A 27,180-nucleotide genomic window follows, 5' to 3' on the forward strand; every position below is an offset into this window, starting at 1 on the left:
CACCATTGTAAAAATTATATAATATAAAAAGTTTAATATAAAAAGTTGTATATTCAATGTCATAATTCAGTTAATAACTTCTGCACTTTTCTTGTCAAACATTAAATGATAAAAATGATTAAATAAATGTCAAACAATTGTCTAACAATCTGTTCAGATTGTGTGGGTGTTTGGGGTGGGGGGGCGCCATCCTGTAAGTTGTGTCACAAGGGAGGCCCACAGTCTTTGACTTTGAAAACCCCTGTTATACATGAATCATTCATTTTATTCATTCATTCACATTAGAAAAACAAAGAAACTTGCCAGAAATCACACAAACATGCACAGCCCAGTGCATAAAAATAAACCGTTGAAGGCAACTGATTACAAGTGTACAATGATCAAGCTTATTATTCCAGTCCAAATAAGGAAACACAAGCTTAGTGGACAGAGTGGGAAAGGCCTGGTTCAAATACACTACAGGGAAGAAAATATTTATCTACTTTCATTCCAAATCCCCAGCAAAGTACCCTCATCCATTCACTCTTAGGAAACAACCAAAAACTGTTCAGTAGCTTGCAGTAGACAAAAGACCCACTCCCTGTTGCAGAATGTAATTTTAAGACTTAGATTTCACACAACCACAAAACATATGCCAGCACAAACAAACACACACACACACACACAGTACGGGGTTGCAGTATGGTCACTTTGTTTCCTTTTGGTGTGACCAAGCAGGAAATGGGCATGACATAAAAGAGACTTACACAGTACAAATATTCACATGTAGTAAACATACAATTGGACACAAATACACAAGGTCAGACACTATAGCAGTGACAACAAATGTATGTGTTAGTATGCATGTGCTTGTGAGACTGTTAAATGTCTAAAACTTTAGTCAGATCCAAAAGCCCCTCTATTCTGAGCCAAGCAAGAACAAAAGAAGTGAGGTGCAGTGACTCAAGGCCATGTGTCTTTCAAGTGACCTTCAGCTCTGCCACTTTCTTACCACAAAAATTAAAACAAGCCAACTCTTTGTGATGGTCATCAATCGGACTCATACATGAATTATGTGTATGACAGGAAAAGGGGACTCTCCTCACCGCATGTTTGCTATCTGCCTCATCCAGACCTAATCAGGCTACTAGAATGAACAAATAACAACCAGAGTACAGCTCTATTTCAAAGCTATCACTACCCTGACCTATAAGGAGATGTCCAGGAAGCTGTTCTGAGCCAATACCAACGCAAGCAAATGTTCTGATCTCTATCAGACACCAAAAGACATATTTCCCCATGGTGCAATTAGATGGAGCCCAACTACCAAATCTGAGAGCGGCTTTCATGTCATGATGTCTGATATTTTGAAGGTTAGGCTGCCTGGAATTGAAGTTCATGTCTGGAATAATACCGTTTTTGCTGGTGCTTTGTCTTTTGTTGCTCATTTATCAGTTGGCAAAGTACTCATCCAGATTGTCATTTCTCTTTTGAGGTAAACATGGCATTTTTTTATGCAAAGAAGCTTGATAAGTAACAGCCATGGTTAAAAACATGACTTCTACTCTGCAAAAATTTACAAATATGAATTCAAGATTAAGTTAATAAGCAAACATGATGGTACTTAAAATAAAAGGTTAATGAAGGACACACAGATGGATTTTGTTCAGTCAGGATAGTACAACATAACTCTAAAAATAAGCAGGTATCAGTTCAACACTGCCTGATCTTGCTCAGTTTTCCTTGGAATATGAGGCTAAAAAAACTGTAAGCAACTGTTGATGAAAGATTACATTTAGATGGCCCAGACTTAAGAACGGAACATACTCTAAAGCAAGAGTGCATTGCATTCTCAATATTGCCACAAGGGACGCTACAAAGGACATTGTGTGAACACTGTGAACTGTCTACTTCTATGGTGAGTTTTAGTTTCAAGTCAACTACTGTCATGGTGGAGCAACAGTTTAGAAACAGTATTGCTGAGCAAGTAAGATAAAGTCAATTTAACAATCTCTGTGATAGCAATTTGATTAATAACAAATTCAGTTTAATGGCACAGACTTTTGAAGGTAACTAATACATGCTTGAGTACTGAGGTCTGTTACCGCCACAGTAACGTAAGACAGCACGTTATGTATGTTCAACACTGTGTTGGCTAAGCGCTCGCATTTGCCTATGCATACTTGAATAAAACTATGTTTCTGGCCTTCCTGCTTATAGGTGTAATTTCTGCCTCATGGGCGTAACCAAAGAAAATTGCAAAAATAATCTCTACCATTGGTCAAACTGATTAACGCCACTGGTTGATCCAATGTTGCTATGACAGGCTGGTTTGGATACTCAAACAAAGAAAGCCACAGTGGGGGTAAAATCAACCAACGAATAGCTTACTAGTTGTCTCTGCAACAACTAGAATGAAGTATTTTAGCAGTGAAAAAAAAAAAAAAAAAAAATCTACCAAACTAAACATCAATAATTTTTTTTTTTTTTTTTAATGTAAATAAAACCCACTGGTTCTGTGAGAACAAACACTCCTCAGGTCTCCATGAATAAGATGTTTATCACAGGCCTAATTTTGGAGGTCTCCATGGAGGAGCACCCAGAGGTCTGGTGAGCTGCTGTAAATATCTTCTGCTAGCAGACAGAGAGCACGACACAGCATGCATGACGCAAGCTGAGGTCCACCACCATGGTGTACAAGGTGACAACAAGTGCAGCTCTGTGTACAGCAAATGTGTTAATGAGGGGCATCAAGGGTTAAACTGCTTAAAGGGTCATAAAACCCCAGGGGGTTTGAGGCATTAACAGATATGTACAGGTTGCACATCACTGAATTCACGATATGAGATTCAACAACTCAATATAATTTCAATTAGATATAACAACACTTAAAATGGCAAAAATAAAAATATTTTTTAGAAATATTTTTGAGCAAAATTTACATTATAAAATCTCATCAGAATAAATGTTCTTTAATATACAATATAAATGCTCAAAGTTAAAATAATAGATTTTCTCATATATCTAGAAGAAAATATCACAAACAAATAAACACATTCAAAAACAGTTGGCTACATTCAGGCTGACCAGGTGCATGACAAGCAATAGAACTAAACAGAACCTGTCCTGAAAAAGTATGCAAGTGTATTTGTCTTTTTATATATAATTTGTTTGTCATCATTATTATAATCACATTTTAACTTTTAACAAATATAAAAATTCTACATTCTATCAGTAGTGATAAGCAGTCACTGTTTGAAAAATGTGTACAAGTTTACGAGTTTAATTTGTATAAAAAGTGATAAAATGGTACTGTCTCTTTAAGAGGTAAAAGGTCATTTAATTTATGATCACATGGACAAAAAACAATACTGCAAATTATTTCGAAATATGGAGTTCTCTTTCGGTCGACTTGCCCGACATCTCACTATGGGACACACCTCTTGAGTGGTCATCCATGAAGCCCTTTGCAATCCCACCTTACAGGCTGCTGGCCAGTGCACCAGGGAAGCCCGCCCCTTCCCTATATAATCAGTAGCACTGGCCCAAATTGGCATCCTACATCTCTTCACTTGCAGCATCCAAGCTACGAGCCCTTTTTCAGTGCACCTACTGTTGAAAACTGTTGGCTAGATTTAACTGTCCAACAAGCTACCACTTGATATAGGACGTCAAGCCAAGTAATACTGAAGAAATCGGAAAACGCTTTACCAAGCAATATAAATTTAAATAAGATCTCAACTTACCATTTGAAGATGGCTTCACCCAAAAAGTCTGGCAAGACCAAACCACTGTCTCGCTCTTGTCCTGGAGTGTGTGGATTTTCTATGTCAGCCACAGATCCACACGTTATGTGTCCAGCGTGTCTGGGCCTAAAGCACGCCCGGGCAGCATTACGGACACCGTTCTCCTGCACAAAGTGCAGTAAACTCTCACCTGGAGTACTGCGCAGGAGAGCGGTGTTCGTGCAGGATGTGTCGCGATCCCTTACAAGGAGGGGACATGGCGGTGTCCACCGAAGTGACGGAAACCTCACCTCCGGTGTCAAGTTGGGCCAAGCTGACCAGCTTACTCCATCGGACGAGCTTGGGGAGTCGGTCAGCTTTGAAATGGAGATCGAACTGTTCCTGAAAGTCCTAACAGATGATGACTTGAGTTTCCATCACCGCTTTGGGAGGGCTGTCAAATGAGGACGATGGTGATGGCAAGGAGGATTCATTTGTCTCTCAAGCGGATTCACCTAGATACCTTACAGGGTCAGAGGAACAACCATCAGCAGCAGGGTATGCAACTCTGCATGATGCTTGCTGACGCAAAACACTCAAGAATAGATTGGAAATTCCTCCTCCCCACTACCCTAGCTCATCAGACACTCCCACCTTTTCAGGGCTTCATGGAGGATCTGATAAAGTATTGGGGGAGACCACTTTCATCTAGAGTCCCGGTGTATGGCTTCTCCTCACTGGACATGGCAGGTATGGAGGAGAGGGGCTGGTCTCACATGCCGCCAATGGAAGAGTCTTTGGCAGGCCATCTTGATCCTCGATCGGCATTCGGTTTATCCATGATTGCTCCCAAGCTGCCTCAAAGATCTGATCGCTTCTCAGCCTCGATCGCTTCTCAACATCCTCCTGCAGCTCAGATGGTGTGTGCTACCAACGCGATCACTCTGCTCTTGGCTTACCTCACAGAGTTAGAGGATATGTCCATGTCTTTGTAGAGAGACACAGAGCTGTGGACAGAAATTCACACAGTAACGCTGCAGGAAGTACTCTGGGTTTGGCAGTGGTGGGGCAGAGAAGTCTATGGCTGAATTTGTCCACGATGGCTGAAAGAGATAAAGGGTTCCTTATAATCAGGGAAAACAACCTTCTTCTTGGTAGCGAAAGTGTTTTGCTCATGCGGTAGCGGGCCCTCCCCCTCCTCCCCCGCGGCCAAAATCCATCTACAACCCCCAAAATATGTGTGAAGTAATGCCACTAGAGGTCTCTCTAAGACTACAAATGAGCAAGCTAAGGAATTTATCTGCCCATCTGCAACTGGGCAAAGTGAACAGACTCCCGTTGCAATACAAAAGGGGTACAGAGTGCAATTCACGAGATAACCCCCTTATTTCTCGGGAATAAAGCAGTCAAATGTTTCAGAGAAGAAATAAATTCTCTTCTCCTCAAAAAGGCAATTGAAGTTCCGGTGGCGCCATGTGAGGGTCGGACGTGTGAACGGCGAGCTCTGCGCCCTTTGCTAGTTTTATTACTATTTGTGTCATAAATTGGTGAGATTCGATACACCCTGATTCTTAACTGTTCTGAAGATAATATATCAAAGAATTCAAATTCCTCGGCTGGAGTTTGTTTTGTGTAATGTAATTTCTTCGGGACAGCTTGTGGATAAATCTGCATGTTTTTGGTGCTTATGCTTCCTGTGGCCTGGAGTTTGTTTTGTGGAATATCTCTCGTAGGACATTGGAGTGTTTGGGTCTTTTGTTGTACTCATGCATCGGCCAAATGGGCCAGCTTACTGAACATTCGTTTGACTGCACAAAGAACTGAAAAGCCCTTTTTTTTGTGCAGGTTCCGTTGGATGAATCTACATATTTTTTGTGTTTATTCCATTTATTGGCTGGAGTTTGTTTTATAGAATATTTTTTGCTGTGTAATTCTGTCTCACAAAATTTGTATTGAAGCAAATTTGCTGAAGTCTTGAGCAATCCGATGGCAAAGTTGTTGCGGGGGCTCCCGTAGGCGTACATGGACTATTTGAGTTTACAGAGATGGACACCGGTTGGTGCTGTTGTACACGGGGTTAATGTGCATGTTTATCTTTTTTCTGTTTGTTTGGTTCTGGGGGATGTTCAGGGTTTCATTGTTGCACTAATGTTGGAATGTGGTCTTTATAATTTTATTTTTTACACAAAATCTATATTTTCTAATACGTCAAAATGTCAGATGTTATTATGAGTGGATTGTCTCTCTACATGTGGAATGTGAATGGGTTGGGGCACCCCATAAAAAGAAGGAAGGTTATTTATTTTCTTAAAAGTATGAAATATGAACTTTCCCCGCAGGAAGCTGAAAAATTTGGGAAGATATGGGGTGGACATGTCTTCTTTAATGCTGGCTCAAGTAAGAGCAGGGGAGTCAATACATTGATAAATAAACATCTACAATTCAAATGTCTCAAACAGATTAAAGATAAATTAGGAAGAGGCATTATTGTTTTAGCAGAAATTCAGGGGCAAAGGTTGATTTTTGGCTAATATTTACACACCTAACGCTGATGATCAGGGCTTTTTTATAGATCTTGAAGGGATGCTGCAGGCCGTTGGCACCTCTCATGATATAATATTGGGAGGAGACTTTAATTTATTGATGGACTCAGTCCATAGAAGCAAAAGTGTTTAAGCCCCCCAGAGCAACACAGGATGTGTAAAATCTTGGTCTTACAGATATTTGGAGACTTTTGAACCCATTGGGTAAGGACTATACATTCTTTTCATCAGTCCACAAGATTTAATCTAGAACAGATTTATATATATCTCCAAGTCCCTCATTTCATCTGTTGTTGATTGCTCAATTGGAAACATTTTAGTCTCAGATCACGCCCTTGTGTGTTTAGAGGTGTTGCCACATATAAAGAAAAATAAATCATATAGTTGCCGCTTTAATGTATCCCTTTTGCAAAATCTTAATTTCCAACAAATGTTAAAGGCTGAAATCAATGTTTATATGGAGACCAACTGGTCCTCAGTATCCTCTGTAGGCGTGGCTTGGGAGGCACTTAAGGTGGTTCTTAGGTGTCCGATCATACAGTATGCCTCATTCATCAAAAATCCAATGCACAAGAACTCGTGGAGTTGGAAGGGAATATTAAAAGTGCTGAGGCAGAGCTGAAGCGCCGAATGTTTTCTGATTGAAATACAGGTATAACACTATTTTATCGCGGTATGTGGAGTTTTGACTAATCAGGGCAAGACAGTCATACTTTGAGTTGGGGCACAAAGCTCAAAGGCTAGATATATAATATATAAAGCAGAGAAAGTCTTTTTCTACCATTCCCTCAGTGAAATCTGCTGGTGGTAAAATTTTTACCTCAGCCACTGATATTAATAATGTTTTTAAAGAATTCTATCTTGATCTCTATAGTTCCACGTCTTTGTCTACTGATGAAGATATTAGAAATTTTGTGGAACCTTTAGAATTCCCTAAACTGACAACTGAGCAAAAAAAAAACTCTTGATTCTGAGATAACCTTAGAGGAGCTTGGCGAGGTAATCAAGGCCTCGCCTACAGGCGAGGCTCCGGGGCCAGATGGCTTTGCCGCTGAGTTTTTTAGATCTTATGCTACAGAACTGCCTCCACTTTTGTTAGAAGTTTATACGGAATCATTAAAGAATGGAAAGCTTCTGCCAACCATGACACAAACCCGGATCAGCCTGAGTCTTATAAAGGACAAAGATCCAAGCGAGTGTAAGAGTTACCGTCCAATTTCCCTGATCCAGCTAGATGTTAAAATATTGTCAAAAATGTTGGCTAATCGATTAAGTAATGACATCTCTTATACATATAGATCAGGTGGGGTTTATTCGGGGCCGCAGAGCTTAAAACATTAAGCGTTTCATCAATATCATGTGGTCAGTGGCGAATGATCAGACTCCAGTCGCTGCCATCTCACTTGACACCGAAAAGGCGTTTGATATGGTAGAATGGGATTATCTTTTTAAGATTTTGGAAATGTATGGGCTTGGGAGTACATTTATTGGATGGATTAAATTACTTTATAAACACCCGTCAGCGGCGGTACAAACAAATGGATTCATTTCAGATTATTTTACTCTGGATAGGGGCACCCGGAAGTGTTGCCCTCTTTCCCCATTATTGTTCTGTCTTGCCCTGGAACAATTAGCAGCCACGATAAGAAAGGAGGATGATTTTCCAGGGGTGATGGCGGGAGGAGTGGTGCATAAGCTTTTGCTTTATGCAGATGTTATTTTATTATTTGTCTCCGACCCTTCTAGATCTATGCCTTGCCTCCCCAGAATTATTAATTCCTTTTCTAAGTTCTCAGGATACAGAGGCAGTTGGTCTAAATCCGAAGCTTTGGCTCTGATAGAGTACTGCCCAGTAACGGCTTTTCAGCAGGGCACAGACAGGGCATTAAGTATTTGGGCATTTTATTCCCAGCAAATTTGTCTGATTTAGTTAGAGTTCATTTTGACCCCTTAATAAAAAGGTTTTCGAGTGATGTGGGCAGGTGGGCTTTATCTATGATTGGGAAGGTTAATGTTATTAAAATGAATTGTATTCCAAAATTTAACTACCTGCTACATTCTCTCCCTGTAGATGTCCCCCTCTCTTATTTCAAGCAATTTGATAGCATAGCGAATTCCTTCATTTGGAATGGAAAGCGTACCAGATTACATTTCAATAAGTTACATAGGCCGATTGACAAAGATGGGCTAGGCCTACCCAAGATTATGTTTTATTATTATGCATTCGGTCTCAGACATTTGGCTCCCTGGTCGCTTCCACCTGAGAGAGCCCCTCCCTGGTTTTGTATTGAACAGGAAGTTCTTGCCCTATTTCGCCATTGCAAAGCCTATCAAACTGATCGGATAAGTTAAACCCCGTTATCTCACATTTGCACGCGGTATGGACAAAAGTGTCCAGAGTGTTTAACCCGGACATTTATTTAAATGTTGCATCGAGCATATGGCAGAACCCAAAATGATGTATTAATAAGTCCCCTTTCTGCTGGTTAGAGTGGATTGTGAGGGGGGTTACTACACTCGGTGTGCTATATGAGAGTGGAGTGTTGAGATCTTTTGAAAATTTGGTTCAACATTTTGGGATTCCCAGATCTCAGTTTTATAGGCATTTACAACTGCGCCACCTGCTCTGTACTATTTTTGGGAGTATCATATACCCCCCTAAAGTGGCAGAAGGGAATGGTGATTACTGCTTTTGGAAAAGGTCATGAGGCAGTGTATTACTCCCTGCTAATTCAGAGCCTGGGGGATGGAGCTTTAACTTCTATCAAGAGATTATGGGAGAAAGATTTCAACTTGGTATTGGAGGAGGGAGTGTGGGCTAGGATTAAAAAACAACGTCAAGTCTGCATCTAGAGATGCAAGGGTGTGCCTTATGCAATTCAAGATTTTACATAGATTTTAATGGACCCCCTCTAGATTGTATAGGCTTGGTCTTGAAGACACACCCACCTGCTGGCAATGCAAATCAGAGTATGGATACACGGCCCAAGTTTTTGCTGGTGTATTGAGATCCAGGAATTCTGGTTGAAGGTTCAGAGTTTTGTGTGTGACGTGGTGGGAACTCGGGTTTTGTTTTGCCCCAGACTCTGTGTTTTGGGCGATGGGGCGGTCATCGATTTGGGGAATAGTCACATAGAGAATTGGGTTCTGACCTGTGTGATGATCACCAGGCAGATTATTTTGAGGGGTTGGAAGTCAGCTGGTGTGCCCCCATTTCGGGAGTGGTGCACGGAGATGGGGAGGGTGGTGGCTTTTGAAGAGGTGTCATTTGGGAGACGGGGTAACTTACATTTGTTTGTTGGGAAATGGGGCAATTATTTACAGTTTTTGGAGGGCTCTAGGCATGGGGCGTGGAGAGAGTAGTACAGTTTTGAGTATGATTATTGTATATATATTTTTTGTTTGTGTGCTTTTTTTTGTATATTTACTTGTGTGAACACAGGGATGTTTGTTGGGGGTCGGGCGGGGTTGGGGATTGGGAGGGGTGGTTGTGGGGTTTAAATGTTGATTGTATATAAATATGTTTTTGCTTTTCTTTATTATTGTAAGAATTAATAAAAAATGTTCATTACAAAAAAGGCAATTGAAGTAGTACCGACAGAGGAAACACAAAGGTTTTTTTCAGCCGGTACGTTCTTATTCCCAAGAGGGGGGGGGGGAGGTATCTGCCCTATCTTAGACCTCAGATTTTTAAACAAATACCTGAGGAAATACAGATTCAGAATGCTGACACAAATCCCTGCTTCATTCTGTACAGAGGGAAGATTGGTTCACCTCAATCGATCTAAAGGATGCATATTTTCACATCCAGATCCATCCCCAACACAGACAATTTCTGAGGTTTGCATTCAAAGACATGACTCACGAGTTCAAAGTTCTTCCGTTTGACCTTTCTCTAGCACCCCACACTTTTACAAAATGTGTGGAAGCAGCCCTAACACCATTACGAAAGGTCTCCTGTGAGGATCAGTCAAATGCACGGAGCGCTGTCACACACACTTATCCCCTGTGTGGATCAGTTAAGCAATAAGAGAAAATTCACTTCCCCACAACATGGTTATACACAAGCACCCTGTAAAAACCATGACAAACATCAATCTATTAACAACCCCCAAAACACAAAAGAGAGCCCTGTGTGTTTCCTATTATCGCCACTGCAGGACCAGCTATGGGCGAGATAGGGCATTTAAAGGCCAATCTACACATCTGGCAAAGTGCACAGACTCTCAGTGGATTCACAACAGAAAAGGGGTACAGGTTGCAATTTGCAAGAAAATCCCCGCATTTCTCAGGAATAAAGCAAATCAAAACTGAAGAGGAAAAATGCCAAAATTCTGAGAGAAGAAATAATTATCTTCTCCTCAAAGAGGCACTACAAATAGTACTGACAGAAGAATCACAGAAAGATTTCTTCAGCGGGTATTTTCTTATTTCCAAGAAGCATCTGACATATTTCAGAATGTTGACACACAAATCCCTTCCTCAGAGATTGGTTCACTTCACAGGGTTCTATAACAAACACGAAGAAGAGTTTTTTTTAACCCCCACACAATCAATTATGTTTCTAATTATAGTATGCGAACCTGTGGCGCCTACCCCAGCGCAGGGACCTCCTCTCTCTAGCGGGTGGGACGATATTCCATCAACATCCGCAGAAACGGAACCTCTGGGTTTGGTCCATGAGAGGTCTAATCTAAGTGCTCTCGGCTTGCTCAAAATGTGATTTTCACTATTCAAAGCACCAGAGCGAGCGCCACCAGTTCTCTGTAGGAGATGGAGTGGAAAAGATTTGAAAAATGGTGTCAGGGAAAACAGATAGTCCCTTTTCTTCCCGCAGTTCCAGATAATCTCACATCCTGTCCTAAATAGTTTCATAAAAGGCGTATGCCACATAAAACCAGTCACTAAACCCACGTTACCATTATGGGAGCTCCGTTGTTAATCTTTGGAGAAAGCCGATATAAAGATTGTCTCATAAGACAATGCTGTTACTAGCCTTGGCCACTATAGGGCATGTCAGTGAACTGCATGCATTCTCTGTTAACCCTGCATGTCTCAGGTTCACGCAAAATTTCTCCAGGGTCAGGTTACGCCCTAACCTGGCAGTTGATCATGCATGTCCGCCATGCCTCTGAGACATGAGGGAGAGAAAATAAAAAATACAAAGCAAACCGGCAAACACACCGGAGCTGTGACATATTTCACTGTGTCTTCTCCGTACGTCTGCTCATAAAAAGGATACCACCACGGCTGTTCAAAAACAGAAGACAATAATAAAAACCGAAATCTCAAAGTCATGTCAACTTTCTTTTTGGTTTCCTTTACATTGTGCAAAAGCTAAACTTCTGGTGTTCGGTTTATTGGCTACAAGGGTCAGTTGCGCCTACAGCAGTGCATACTGTACATACCATAAGCGCACTGACTGAGAAACATTTCCCTGTAAATATTTCAGCAATCATTGTGTATCCCGTAATTCATCTCAACATATATTCAATATCTGGAAGCTATACATCACTATAAAAGGAATAACCTTGCTATTAAAATGCATGAGAAGGGATGTTGTGATAATGCTGCTAGAGTATTTTAATAATACGTGGAAATCCCACATGAACACCCCAAGTGCTTTAGTTATTGTTTCATGTCTGTCCGAATTAGCACAGAGCGTCTGCTTAAAAATGGAAGGGAGTGTGTGCAGTTTCGGCTCACCTGCGGCTCTTTCCCTGGGTGATGTCGGCGTAAAAGTTTAATCATTTATCAATGTATTACTATAACGGCATCTTAATGCCATTAATCAAAGAGCATCATTGACGCTCGCGATAGATTATAGCCGTGCGAGGAAACAGGAAGAACTTGCGTGCATTTTAAACCCTCACATGCATTATTGACATGTATTACCAGTATACAGCACTCGTGTCGAGGGATGTCTGCAAACAGTGCCTGTTTTGTAAATGTCTTTTGACTATTACTGTTGTAATTGACTGCAAAAAAAAAAAAAATGTTCCCAGAAAGGAGAAACACAGGGGGCTTCTCTATCAGCAGCTCATTTTCTCCACTTGCCATTTTCAACTACACACAGAACATTGATGTCATCAAGTTGACCCACGTGAGACACAGGCGGATCGTATCCATCTACAGATCCCTTCAGGTGCATTAGCAGAGGTTGTAACTGTGCCTGTTTGTTTGACCAAAACTTTTGCTCCAGATGCATCATTGAGGTGAACCGACCGTGGTGCCAATGCTTCCCGAACTGTGGGTGTTTTTTTTTTTTTTACCGAGAACCGTTACACCCCTAGTTTCTAGAGCGCTTCAAGTGTCAAAAGCTCCCAATTAACACACATAGGACAAGGCGAACATAAATACCCCATCTATAGTGATTCTAAGGTCATTTTAAGCTATTCCTCCACCGATGCGCGTAAATACGGGTCCAGCGTTGTGGGCTTGTGGATGTGCACACAACAGCAACACTGCTGAAAAAAACACTGACACTGAGACACTGACCTCGTTAATATGGACACCAGAAAGCCGCTACCAATTAACACACATAGGACAAGGCGAACATAAATACCCCATCTATAATGATTCTAAGGTCGTTTTAAGCTATTCCTCCACCGATGCGTGTAAATACTGACACTGAGACACTGACCTCCTTAATATGGACACTAGAAAGCAGTTTATTGCGAGAAAGCTTCTTAAGACTGGAAATCGGTGTATGCATTTATATACACTGCGTTACCGGCTTTTTTTTTACTACCCTATACATGTGGCTTGGTCAGAAAGCAGCTTTCTCCATAACAATGTAATTTCCTCGCAATGCTTGTGTAAATAACAAATATGGCATCCGAGGAAGACTTGGCTATTTTATTCTCCGTTGTCTCGCTTTATTCCCAGATATTCAAGAAGTGTTGGGTGTTTGTTTTTTTTTAAATTTCCATCATGACCTACACTGGAATTTCTCTGCAATCAGTCCCACCAGGATTTCGCGGTACTCTTTCCTGATTTTTGTGGCCCAAAATGACTGAATTTGCTGCGGCTTTTCTCAAATTTTGTGATGCAATTTGCTGCATTTTTTGGGCTGTTTTGCAATGAAAACTCACAGATCATCATTATATATCACTGTAATTGTGTTAATTACATTGTAAATGCAATTACATGTAAATATTTTAGTGCATAATAACTGAATATGCAGTTAGCAACCAAAAAAAAAATTATATATATATATATTATACATTTAGGTGAAACCTCTGGGTATTGGAAGACCCTTAATTATTTTTATATTAAAATGTTCTGCCCCAGACAATGCAAAAAAACTTCTCTCAGGTTAAAATAGATGTGCATAAAATCTGTAAACTAAAAACACAAATGAGGATTCAATAATTAGTCCTGTTGCCATTATAACATTTTGATATTTAAATCTGGTATATGGCCATATATGAACAAATACAATTAGAGTTCATATATTTGAGCATTAATGTACACATTTAAGTTCCACAAGTTTAAAAAACATATGTTATATGAAAATTGCCATTTTTGTAATGTTTTGAAATATGTTGCATATATATATATATTTACAGTATGTGACCTTTTTATATCAGTAAAAATATTTATGAACATTTACTTTTAGCGAACAAGTGTTCAGCATACAGTATATTACCATTTTCAGATTCGTAGCCTATTAAGCACTTCAAATTCTAATCACATTTTACTACACAACTAATGGGGTTTGTTAACAAGTGAATGTTAGGGATCCTTCATATAAACTCGCGTTTTTGTGTCTCATTCGCAGCACACACTGGGACGATTAAACGCTAGCTGTGATGTATGTGTGCTGTCTGCGGTTCCGCGAAAGTTTAAACAATGATTTTTATAGTGAACGCACAACGTGGAGAAGAGGCGGAGACGCTTACACTGTTACTATGGAGATGGTACAATGGCAGTTGTGCATTTGGATACGTTGCATCTGCTTCAGGCTTTAAGCATTTGTTTTGCTGCTGTCAAACATGAAGGAAAGCGATGGGATTCCCTCATATTTACGTTTTTGTAGAACATTTGCGGAAATTATGAAAAATTGCAAGCTACCTCAAATAATGCAGAAATTGGTTGAATTTGCAAGAATTCTTGCGATCGCAAAAATCAGAAAATCCTGGAGGGACTGTGCAATAATGAGTTTTCCCCTCTTACGTGAAACTTCAGGATTTCCCCAACATACTTGAGCACATATACGCAAACGTGAGTGACAGCAGTCAATATTTTAAATCAGTGTGTATAAAAGGGTATATTTTATTGTATGTGTGCTTTTTTCTTTTCCCACTGTACTCCCAGAAATGCTGAATTCTTTCCACTGTGTTGATTTGTGTTTATGATGTATGGCTCCATTCTATGACGTCAGCTATCCAGTCTGTTTAAAATGCCCCTTAAGCGTATACATGGCCACATAAGTTGCATTCTCCGGGAAAAACCCAGATGTTAAACCGCTTTCTCTTAATCCCTTAAAAGGTGCGAGGAAAACAACATTCTAGTTTACATGGCATTTCAGAACGCCACTATGCAAAAACCCTGGAATAAACAGTTTTCTTAAGTGCATGTAAACGTGGTCACGGATAAGGATACACTCTTGTCAGGTTTCTGTGCGTAAGATGAATGGGGATGTCAAAAATGTCTGTTCTAATCAGAAGTAGGGCTGGGCAATATGTCTTAAATTATATCTCGATATTTTTCAACCTATTGATGATATTCGATATATATCTTGATAATTATGTATTTGCTCTAAAATGGCTCAAAAGTGTTTTTTTTTTTTTTTGTGTGTGTTTTTAAGAGGAACCATCATTTCATCCAAACAGCCACTGTAGCCATGTAGATTAAATATTTTAAAGACATTAAATAAAAAGTTAATTCGTTTTTCATTAAATATACACAAGGGAGAATGAAATTCAATAATTTTCATTGATACGCACTTATATTTATATTTCATACACAATGATACATAGTAGCTTAATAAAAAGTATTATTTACCTTCAAATGTTTGAAACCTCAGTTGAACATTGCATAATATTAAATTATTACCGTAGGACACAACAGGTTGATTATTATAATATAATGCTGAGTTATCATTATTATTCTGATTAGTAGATTTGCGTTATACAAAAGTAATATATTTCTGTCCTGTTTACTTCACCTTCACCTGGAGTATTTATTTTGACACCGAAAGTGCAATGTTAATTTGACAGTTTACAATGTTCTGCATTTCCTGAAATTCATTTGCGTTTGTAGATTTGTATAATAACTTGTAACTGTTACTAATGTTTGGAATGGCACGAATGCTTGAACCTGCATTACTTTTGATTTCGCAATGGCACGTGAACTGATCTGAGCGTGCCGACATGTGCGTGCACACAGATCAGTGAGTCACCAGTTTGTTCTGAATCACACACAGACCGTGTTTATCTGTCTATAAATCATAGCCTTTTGTGGATTAATAATCACATATGACCAACGCACCATTTTGATGTTATTTTGATTAATTGTGCAGCCCTGAAGGATCGTGAAATTAATCTACTGATGTGCTCTTTATGAAACTTAATGGCCAAATGAAAACACATTAAAATCATCGCGATATTCACGATATTGGTCAATTTTACATCTCCAGCAAAATTATCTTATGTCGTTAATATTCAATATATCGCCCAGCCCTAATCAGCAGCATGCAAGAGATACTGTCAATTTACTTATATATATATATATTTCCAGAGGTAAGAGAATGCATCTGTGAAACAGTTAGTGGGCCACACAAAACTACAGTACTGTTTGCAGCTACAAGTAAACTGGCATCTGCAAAAAGGTTACCAAATACAATTACACAGAATTATTCTGTTTTGTATTTATGGAACAGAGAAGGCTACATCAATAAATTACAGGTAATACTATTGGGCAAGGTGTAGGGTCCGACAATAACGAGTTAGGCCGAGCCAAGGACAACAAAAACAAAACAGGAATCAATCAAACAAAACCAGGACCAGGACACCAGGACAGAGCAAGAAAAAGCAAGAGAGAGAGAGCAATCTCCCCATCCTCCAGCTCTCATTCCCTGATCTATTTTGACAGGCTCCATTTCTTAACTACACAGCCCTTCTCTCTGTCTCTCACTACTCTTCATCTCTTGCCTTACCTGTTCCTTGACATTAACAGCAATGAGGAAGGTGATGTTTCATGAAAAGCAAAATCAAACTCCTGTAAAGTTTTGGTTTAAAGGAATTCATAAAAATCCAGGCCATAATAAAGAATAATCAGAATCCATGACGACACAAATACTTAAAGGTGCAATATGTAATATAGTTACTGTACTAAAGCATAGAGTTATCATAATATGTTATCAGAGATTTAGGAAACATTCTAAGTTGAAATACTGGCTTCTCCCAAAACAATGCTACAGTCAGTATATTCTACTTTGAAATGTCAGTTCCGGACTGGAATTTCTGTTTGTGCTTTGGCCTGTGTGATCCCGCCCACTGCCCATTTCCCAATAGTATTTCGACACCCCGGGTTGCCAGATTTGAAACAAGTTAGCGGGCAAACACAGCACACTGCAGCCATGGAAGCCAGCAATACATCTAGTTAACACTGACAGAGTTATAAAAAATCCACATGAGCTGGTTTATAATTTGCAAACAATAAAAACATTGCAAACATATACATTAGCTGATCAACTTACAGTGTAAGGCTCATCGCTTGCCATTGTCAGTTTGCTCATTCCTGCTGCATGTCATCAGCCTGGCAACCCATGTGAGCTTCGAGTATGGGGAGGAGGGGGCAGGGAGACAACTCTCTCCAATATTTTTAATTTGGACTGCAGTACCCATTTTAATCGCTTGATGTCAATGTTACATATTGCTCGTTTAATTCTGGAAACATGAGCATAACTTAACACAGGAAAACACCTTAATTGAAAGAAATCCGCACTTGACATTTTTTTTTTTCTATTGCAATTTTGGGCAGGACATACTGTATCAAAGGACTTGTCCTTTTTTATTTAAATAGCCAATAGCCTTTTATTTCATTACAGACAAGAACCATATGATTATCTAATTTCTGGTCGGTTGCAGGTGGTATTATGGGGGGGGGGGAAACATTCTCATTCTGTGTAGTGCAAGATGAGTCATTAATATTTATAGTGCCTTTTTCTGGAAAAGAATGATCTGCTAATAAGGAATTTTGTCAACGTACACGGCATATAGATGACCTCAAAGCAAACTTGCAACAAATAAAACCCTCCCAAAAAAAAATATTTAATGGGGTCTTTAATGACATTAGACTTCATGGTCTTAAAGGAATAGTTCACCCAAAAATGAAAATTTGCTGATAATTTGAGTTTCTTTCTTCATCAAATCAGAATTTTAGATTTTTAGGATTTAATTTCAGGCCTCCTCCTTTAAACAATGCAAGTGAATGTCCTCCATTTTTTGACTGTCCAAAATGCATATTTAGGGTGCATCAAAATAATCCACACGACTCCAGTCGACAAATAAAGTTCTTTTGAATGCACACGATTGATTATTTTTTAGAAACAAAACAATACTTATATACTTTAACTACAAATGTTCGCTTCCGTACATCTCTGTGACGTGCGCTCATGAGAGGGATGACGTAAGCTCGTTGGTAAGGTCACGCGTCACGTGGAGGCAGGAAGCACGTCATTGTTTACAAGAGGAGCAGCACTGTACAAAAGTTTAATTGTCTTTGCTTTAGATTTGTATTGTTCAAAATGGTCATTTGGCGTGTGTATCCTGGATGCCTCAACCTTCAGAAACCCCAAAGAAAATGCACGCCGGGAAAAATATAAACTTTTCATTGATTGCTTATACATGATCATGAGCGATTGAAGCTCTGGCTTATTGCGCTGAACCTGGATATCAGTACACCCCTACATTCTCTCAAATATTGGAGGGTGTGCAGTGAACATTTTACCCCTGAGGATTTCAGACCATTGAAAGAAACAAAGGGTCGATATCTGAATTCATCGGCTGTGCCCGTGCTGTTTTTCCAGCGCACTGAGGTATGTGTGAAAACTTTGTCATTGTTACGTCTCCGTCAGCGCTCATCGCCCAATTTCTGATTCACAGCACCTGCACTCAATTCACTCACTCATCACTGCCTGCATAAATAATTCACCTTCACGCCACTTCACTGTCTCACTGTGTAAACCCTGTGAATCTCAGTAAATGCCCTCGCGCTTGGTTTTACTAACTATAACTTGTGTGGCTTGAATTCCTGACAGTCATATAGCCTATATATTTCTGCTAAAGAAATAGCACAAGTAGATAAAGCAACGGCATTGCTCCGAAATAAAGGATGGTTATTTACTGCAGTAATGTTTTTTTTATTATTATTTGGAACTGATTTTTTTATTTTATATTGTTTTGAAATTGTTTTGGACTGTTTTGTTTTGTGAACAGCACTTGGTCTGTGGAAGTTTCTCTTGTAAACAATGACACACTTCCTGCCTCCTCCTCCACGTGATGCGTGATTTACCAACGAGCTTACGTCATCCCTCTCATGAGCACGCGTCATAGAGATGTACGGAAGCGAACATTTGTAGTTAAAAAGTATATAAGTATTGTTTTGTTTCTAAAAATAATCAATTGTTTGGGTTCAGAAGAACTTTATTTGTTGACTGGAGTCGTGTGGATTATTTTGATGCACCCTAAATATGCATTTTGGACCGTCAAAAAATGGAGTACATTTACTTGCATTGTTTAAAGGAGGAGGCCTGAAATGAAATCCTACAAATTTTAAATTCTGTTTTGATGAAGAAAGAAACTCAGATACATCTTGGATGGCCTGAGGGTGAGTAAATTATCAGCAAATTTTCATTTTTGGGTGAACTATTCCTTTAAAGACAGGAACCCAACTCATGTTTAAATAAGGATGTACTCAGGTCTAAGGATTTCAAGGAGGTCTTCTACATGATTCATTCATGCCTCCAATCAAGCACTTTTTAACTTCCTCCAAATCAGATATCTGCTTTGAGATCAAGTGTCTGCCGTTATATTAGAGCTCATTATACCATCATTTTAAAACAAGCCTCAGGAAAGCAGCACAATGAGACAAAAACTCACTGCAGGTAAACTTCAAACATCGTTCTACATAAAATGTTCCTTTTTTAGTTTAGCCAAATTGAAAACATTCTAAATTCTCTACTTTTACTATATGTTTGCAAGTTTCACTCAAAATAATGCACAGTTTTTCAACATGTTACCCATGAATCTGTTGGTTCCCCCAAAAGAAACTCCAAAATGCTAATGGTTCTCAAATAAAATTGCGCCAAGACGCGCAATTTCTCAATTTAAATAATTAAATAAAAACAATGATACTTCAAGTTAAGTTTACTTGTAACTAGTTCAATTAAATTCAATTTACTTGAGCCAAATAAGTATGTTTACTTAGAAAATGCATGCAAACCAATTGCCTTAAAATCTAAGTAAGATCATCTACTAAGATTTTACAGTGGAAGGTCCTCGGCTTGTGAAGCCTTTTTTCTTCTTCATTTTTATAATTGTGAGTTGGCCAACACACTTATCTAAAGCAAATTACAGTCCACTTGTTAGAGGGACAGACCCCATGTAACAACCTTGGGTAATCTGGGTTAAACAACAGACCAAACTCTGAGTCTGTAGCACAATGAAATATTACAATAGCCAACTCAACAGTGGAGTACAACCTAACAAGGGAATGTGTAAGCTTTACAGAATAAACCAAAAACACACAACAGCAAAAGAGGACAGAGAGTGAGCAAGTGTGTGAAGTATAAGCAAAGATGGGATGAGAGAAGAACAGTAATATATGTGCAACTGACCCCAGGCACTGGGATAAATTCTCAGGGTCTTGTGCTGGAGCCGTTGGCTGACTGAGTACTAGGCCAACGTGACGAGAGCAAAAATTCAAAACCACTCTCTCACAGGCCTCTGTCAAAGCAGAGCAGATTTGCATTCAAGTTCACCAAGTTCTGACTTGGAACCAAATTCACCACAAACCAGGATGAAGAAAGAGTGAAGGCAAAAATTTAGACAAAGGAAGGAAATGACAAACCCAAAAACCACTCTAACAAATGCTTCTGTCAAAGCAGAGAAGAAATGTGTTCCCAAGTTCACAAAGTTCTGTGCAAGAAATCAAATTCACAACAAACCTACACCAATGAACAGTCACATTGCCCAGGATGAAAAGAGAAAGAGTGAAGGCTAATTTTAGACAAAGAAAGGACATGACAAAGTATGAAAACCCCTTTATGAAGGGTATATCAGTATTATAGAGCAAGCAAACATTCCTGTAAAGGTATTCGAGCCACCCTTGCACCCTTGGATTGTTCTCTTCCAACATGAAAGCCTTGTTTTATTTAATTTTTTCTGTCAGACTAGATGTTCTGAGAAAATTCCACCTCAGGAAGCATTAACACCAGGTGAGAGTTGATGACACACTTGGGCCTCAAAACGTTTGATGTCTTTGATGGTACAGGCAATGCCCCTATGTATTGTAAAGAAAGAACTAGGCCATGTGTCGGGAATTTTTAAACAGAAATATGATTCCTTGCCTTTTAAGGGCCCTTAACACACAAACATGTCTTAACCACAATTGTTTTAAAAAGGAAAGTTGGACTTCTGCTCTACTGTACTGTAAATAACAATGCTTTCCCTTTGTGGATGATTCACCATTAAAAGGAATGATATTATCATACCTTACAGCAGCCATGTGCTCATATCAATGATTAAACAAGTCAGTCTGACCTCTTGAAAATTATGTGACTGTGGTAAGATTTTTACTAAATTATATTACAGGGTACATTACATGTATTGTGGCAGTTCAGAGGTGAAATGTTCACTGTGTGGCGCTAAAAGTAGGACTGGGTAAAAATATACATTTTTAGATGCATCGTGATCTAAATATAAATCCCGAGAGCCATCTTTTACTGTACAATTAGAATAAATCACTCCCATATATGCAACCTAATTTCACACTATGCAACTAAAACGTCTGTGATTAGCCACTGGCTGGTAATTTTTCAGATTTCACTCACCAGTGATTAAGCAGTTTAGCACAGAGATCCTTTGACTGCCTGTTGAGAGTAATAGTTTGGTTTGACTCGTTCTGTGTGTGCAAAGACGAGATCCACGCAATCCATACATCATTGAATAATGTTTTCACAGAAACACCCTTTCTGTTCTTTACAGTCAGTTGTTGATAAAAATCAACCCAAAAATGAAACATTTAGTTCTAATTACACATTGCACGTATGAGCAAAGAAACTGTGCAACTCCACTCAGATTAATATGCGCTTACAGGCTAATGCCGATAGTCTTAAAAAGAAAATTCAGATTTAGCTTGTGTTGAACATATCAATGTAAATACTTGTAAATAGTACAAATTATGCATGTAAACAATAAACAAGTAACAACAAATACTGTATTTATGCAATATAACATTTGCAATTTCAAGACATTTATTGATGGAATACACTGAATTTAAATCATTTCAAAAGCTACAATGTGACCAATATGATGACAAACTAATCCTAAAATGTAATTTTGTAAAAATGTAATTTGTACCTAGAAGGGTTACTTAGAAGGTCCCTTTATAATTAACAGCATTCGCTGGTAGGAAATGTATTTCATATGTAGGCAAAATTGACAATCTAAAGTTTATGCATCGTAATGGAATCAGGTGATCTTTATCAGTTCCCAGCCCTAGCTAAAAGTGAGTTCAATTTTCTTCCAAACAGATGAGGTTTTGGCTCTATCGAGTTTTAAAATCAACAAAACCTAAAGGCCAAAGTATATTTCGGGTGTCCACGTTGCGGATTGCTCTCCCCGCACAGTATGTGTGACACAAATTGCACCATCAGCAAGAAAGAAAGCTCAAGCAGATTTTTACATAAAAGTGAAGATTAGTACAAGTTAAACAGTATCATAATACAGGACTAATAATCTTTTCGATCATCCAATTTGCTGATGAGTACAATCAACTTGACGGTGTCCGGCAAACAAAACTAATTTCAAGCAATAGGACACATTCCTATACACACAGTTTCCTGCAAATTTTATAGCTTTACCTCATTTCTTACCAAGACTATGCCCCACATTTTCTCTCAGGATGATCCTGCATTGGCCTATGTGATTTACTGACGGAAACAGTCTTGGCTTCTCTCTCTCTCTGTAGTTGAATAAGTAGGATCTTATCGCGTTGTGCCAGGAGACAGAGGGGGCAATGAGTGCACCAGCTCCAACCCAACAAATGTAGGTCAATACGACCTTTTCCTACCACACATGGAGACAGAGAGAAGAGCTAAACAAGAAACTGAAAAAGATGACAGAGAGAGGGAGAGATAGAGAGACCAGATAAATCAAGAACTGGTGACACAACAGAGACATAGAAGGAGAAAAGGAGAAAGAGAGAGCCTGGGGTGAACTGACTGTGTGCAGTGACTACCCAGCTGGTGTGGTAACAGTCAACAAAAGAAAATGTAACTCCCCAATGCTAACCACATGACGTCGGAGTGTCAGAAAAAAATAATCTAATGCTAGAGAGAGAGAGAGAGAGAGAGAGTGCCAATGGCACCCCTAAGTCATCACAGCTTCCAAAAACCACCAGGGGGCCAACAGAACAGCAATTTAGCACACAATAAAATGTTTAAAAGTTAAATTGGAAAGAAAAAGAATATAGAACTGAGTCTACCAATAAGAAAAAGTATTTTACAAACAAAGAAAATGGGATTTAAAAAAGAGAAAAATTCATATCCGATGATGTTAAAAAGTCAGGAACCCATCCATGTAAAATTAAAGGTTATGACAGATTCCCCAATCAAACATATCAGCAACAGGTGAATCAATAGACAAGAGCCTCAGCATATACGAGAAAACAGCTTTAAAGACTGCCGTAGGTAGTAAAGCGTATGCACTTTGTACTTCCTCATGACTTTCTCTCAAACAAATGAGACTGAAATGTTCTTCATCTTTATGTACTCAGTGAGCAAGCCACAAATCAGTTCCAAAACACAACTACCCAAGAGACAAATCCTTACAAGCAACTAAAAACCACCGATGAAGCCAACTGAAACTTAAATAGTGGTGAATTGTGATGAAACGTCTTCAAGCCATAGGAACTAAATCTAGCTGTAAACTAATAAACTCTACTTGAGAACAATAAATATAGTTTCCAGATCTGCTCAGATTCACAGTAAGATGATAAGATAATTAGCTCATCAAACAAATGACACTTCAGTTGACTTGAAACATATAATAGCTATATTTTTTGACTGCAGGCTACAGGATTAATTTCCATGGCATGATAAACACGGAGTCAAGGTGAGGAAAGGGGTAAGAAGGTGGAGACATGGCCTGTGAGCCCCTGCATGTTCAAACATGATGGCACACCATATCAACAGAAAAAGATAGGGATAACTTACGCAGGAAGAAAGAGCAAACAGCATTTAAGTATTAAGTGGCTGTAGCAGTTTAATAGGGGTTTGTACTGGAAATAAGCACACTGTCTAAACCAAAACAACCAAAGATTTCCGGAATTAAATATAGCAAGTGGAAAGTAGCAAGATGCAGTACTTCCAATTGTGGTTTCACTACCTAACATAGAACAAAACCAATGTGTGTCTATGATGGTGAAATCAGTGCCTTGATTTATTTGTATGCAAGCCAGGTAAACGATATGTGTAAGACTTGATATAATTATATGTTTTAGAACTACAGAATACAACAACAAAAAAGTATTTGGTGACTAGAGGCACAACATGACAAAATATTTCCTGAAAGCAATATATCCAGACATCAGAGCCTCTTTTGTGAATCATCAACTGGGGCCTGCTGATGCAGGTCCTTCTTTCAGAAAAAAAAGATATGTGATCGGCCTATTTAGATCGGAAATGCTGCACCCGTTTGAAGTGGTTGGGTTTATGGAAGTGCATGCAAGATCACCAGATAAGCTTTAATTAAATATGTCTCAACCTTAGTGTATGTACCCCATCACAGCTTTACTTACCTAAAATAAAACTAATATTTGATTACTAACGGGTTATGATATTTCACAAGCTGGTCCTAAAGCAGAAGGTTGAGAAATCAATCTAGCTGAAGTAGCTTTGCTAACTTAGTAACCAAATGCTACATAAAAAAATCAGGTTACAGTTGTTGTCTTTAAAATAAACCTAACAGAACTAACCCAATAGTATTTGTCACTATTTTTCACACCAGGGGTGACTTTATGACTATAATTACTGTGGTAAAATTATTATTTCACCAGCACAATCTCGCAAACCATGCTAGCTAGTTAGCAGTGAGTTGAGAGAGTGCCACGCCAGGTCATTGTTTACATTGCTGACTACCTTTGATAGTCAGATCAGTCAGATTTTTCACATTTTACAGACTGTCTGACCAACTGATAGTCTTGTCTTTGAAAACAAATGCTTTTTATGCTTATCCGATAGGTAATAGATCGTTAAAACGTATTACAAAGGAACTGACAGCTAAAGACTATTCCATTTATCATCACACCTATGGTTGCCTCTAATTCCAGACAATGAGAATAATACTGATGATAATATTGTAGAGTATTATTATAGGGTTTCCTTAGGTCAAATGTGTGGAGTTTCTGGTATAACTTAATTTAGTAATTCATAAGTTGGCCTGCACAACGCTCCAGCTAACCTTACATTTATAGCCACTAGCTCTTCATCAACAAGAACCAAAGTTGTTGAAGATGGTGATATCTGCTATCTCATATCTAACGTTTTTAGGCTGTGATCGCCTGGTAAAATCTACGAGAAGGTATGGGAGTTGTCGCTGTTAATATACTGCATATATCGCTCATTAAATGGACACCAATGGTTCGTACGAGCTAAGGAGACATCCAACACAAATGTCTCAAAAGTAACCAACGAGGCTGTTACACAAATCATTTTCATCCTAATGCAGGTTATCAGAGCAATAGTGTCATGGTTTTAGCACTTTATTAATTATATGGTATGAAAATAACTATAAATGTGCCGGGCGATCCAGCCTCCCCACCCACTCTAGGAGAAACAATGTCCCATAGCCGCGCGGTGGCTCGCGCCATTCAATCAGAGCAGCCACGCGAGCTTCGGGCTTACCAGATTTGAAGAACGTCGCTATATCGGCCACGTCCTTAGCCGCCTCCTCGGCCCCTTCCCCCGAGCTCATGACTGTGGTGGAAAACACAAAAAAAAAAACTAGTATCCAAATCTAAAGTTCCTATATATATATATATATGTCCGCCCCTGTGTCTGAGAAATGATCCGACACGGACGGAAAAGGGATCACTTCTGAGTGCTAGGGAACATCACAAAACCTCCATCTTGGATAACACAAATTAATAGCGCCGCGCCGGCCGGCGGCTCTCCCAAGCGAAGCCGAGACGGAGGGGAGTCAGGGAAGACAGCAGGGGGCGGGAGTTCGCTTCAGAAAGCCTCTTTCCAGCGTTTTACCTTTCCATTGATATTAACGGAGTCCTTGAGGACCACTTCTTCTTCTTTCGGTTTTGTGGCGGTTGGCAAACAAACTTGTTGTGCCCTTGGGGGCTCCATATTTATTTTCAGTTTATACAATGTAATTTGGAACATCCAATTTTCCTTGACATTTCTGTGACTTTTTATGGTAAATCATATTCGATATGAGTGAGTATTTGATGTAAACGAATTAATTAATTAATTAATTTGTTCGTTTTCTCTTTTGAACTTTTTATCTGTTTCTTTTTGTTGTTTGATGTTCAAGAAATTCTTATAAACTTATTTATTTTCCTTCAATCATCCTCTCCTCAACCTAAAATGAAAGTAGCCACAGTCCCAGCTGTATAAGTAAAGTATACATATATAAAAGGAGATGGGGCAATAGCCAATAATGGATGATGGATTTTCATGGATTTTATTTTTACTATTATTATTTTCTGTAATGACTAAATGCCTTTCGATTTTATTTTGTTTGTTTGTTTGTTTGTTTTATGGAATTGTATAGTATTCCAGAAAGATAACAGAAAACTTTTTTAATGTACAGGCCGTTGTGCAAAAGAAATGTCCCTACTGTATATTACAATATTTTTCATACATTTCCAAATATTTCAACTTTCTTTACCCATAAATCAAACCTTTACCAAATAAACCACCGTCACTGGCAAGAGAGAGGTAGAGCAGGATTTATCTGTTTGTCGGTGGAGATACTATTTTTGGTTTTCGTTTTGTTTCTGGCATTCAGGTTTTTCATGTAATCTTTCCGGATAGAGGAAAAATGTCAATAAAGCACACACTTTTTGAGTTACACTGACATCTAGTGGTTAACACCAAAGTCCCTTATAAGGCTGTTAAAGGGAAACAACCCCTGGCAAAATTATGGACTCACCACACTTAAGAGGATGTTCACCCAGATTTTTTACCTCGTAGCAAATAAACAAATCACAGATATGACACAAAACAGTTTTTGTTTAATAGCTGAACATTCTGGCTTCGTGAAACATCCCTCAAACAAATTAAATTACATTATTTTAATTAATGGCATATTTTCTTTCCAGATCAAGTAGAGGAAAAAATTATGGAAACACTCAATGTTGAGGAAAAAATTATGGAATCACCTTGTAATTTGCATTTCTAAAACAAATAAAATCTAAAAATGCAAATTAGTCTGCAGTTAAAAGAGAGTGCTAACAGAACTTAACGAGCTGTTGGACTTGGCTAATTGAAAGGAAACATGGCCCCAACAAGAGAGTTGTCCATTGAAACAATGGAAAGGATTATAAAACTCCAAGAAGGAAATCCAACATGGACTGTGGCAAAAGAACTTGGTTGTTCCCAGTCAGGTGTGTCTAAAATTTAGTGCAAGTATAAACAAAATGGGAAGGTTATAAGAGGAAAACATATGGGTAGACCAAGGAAGATGTCA

General features: G+C 38.9%; 1 protein-coding gene across 4 annotated transcripts in view; it reads right to left on the minus strand.

Moving 5' to 3' along the window:
• LOC127425343 (triple functional domain protein-like) overlaps positions 1 to 25,655 on the minus strand; it is a 161,316-nt gene extending 135,661 nt beyond the window's left edge. For 3 of the 4 annotated variants that reach the window (XM_051671204.1, XM_051671203.1, XM_051671202.1), the window contains exon 1: positions 25,383 to 25,655. In XM_051671204.1, the coding sequence (XP_051527164.1) occupies positions 25,383 to 25,452 (70 nt within the window). In that variant the 5' untranslated portion in view covers positions 25,453 to 25,655. The remainder of the gene's footprint in view (positions 1 to 25,382) is intronic. The other variant, XM_051671200.1, reaches the window with a different exon arrangement.
• Between the last annotated feature and the right edge of the window lie 1,525 nt (positions 25,656 to 27,180).

The sequence above is a fragment of the Myxocyprinus asiaticus genome, chromosome 34, assembly GCF_019703515.2.
Source record: "Myxocyprinus asiaticus isolate MX2 ecotype Aquarium Trade chromosome 34, UBuf_Myxa_2, whole genome shotgun sequence".
Lineage (NCBI taxonomy): Eukaryota > Metazoa > Chordata > Actinopteri > Cypriniformes > Catostomidae > Myxocyprinus > Myxocyprinus asiaticus.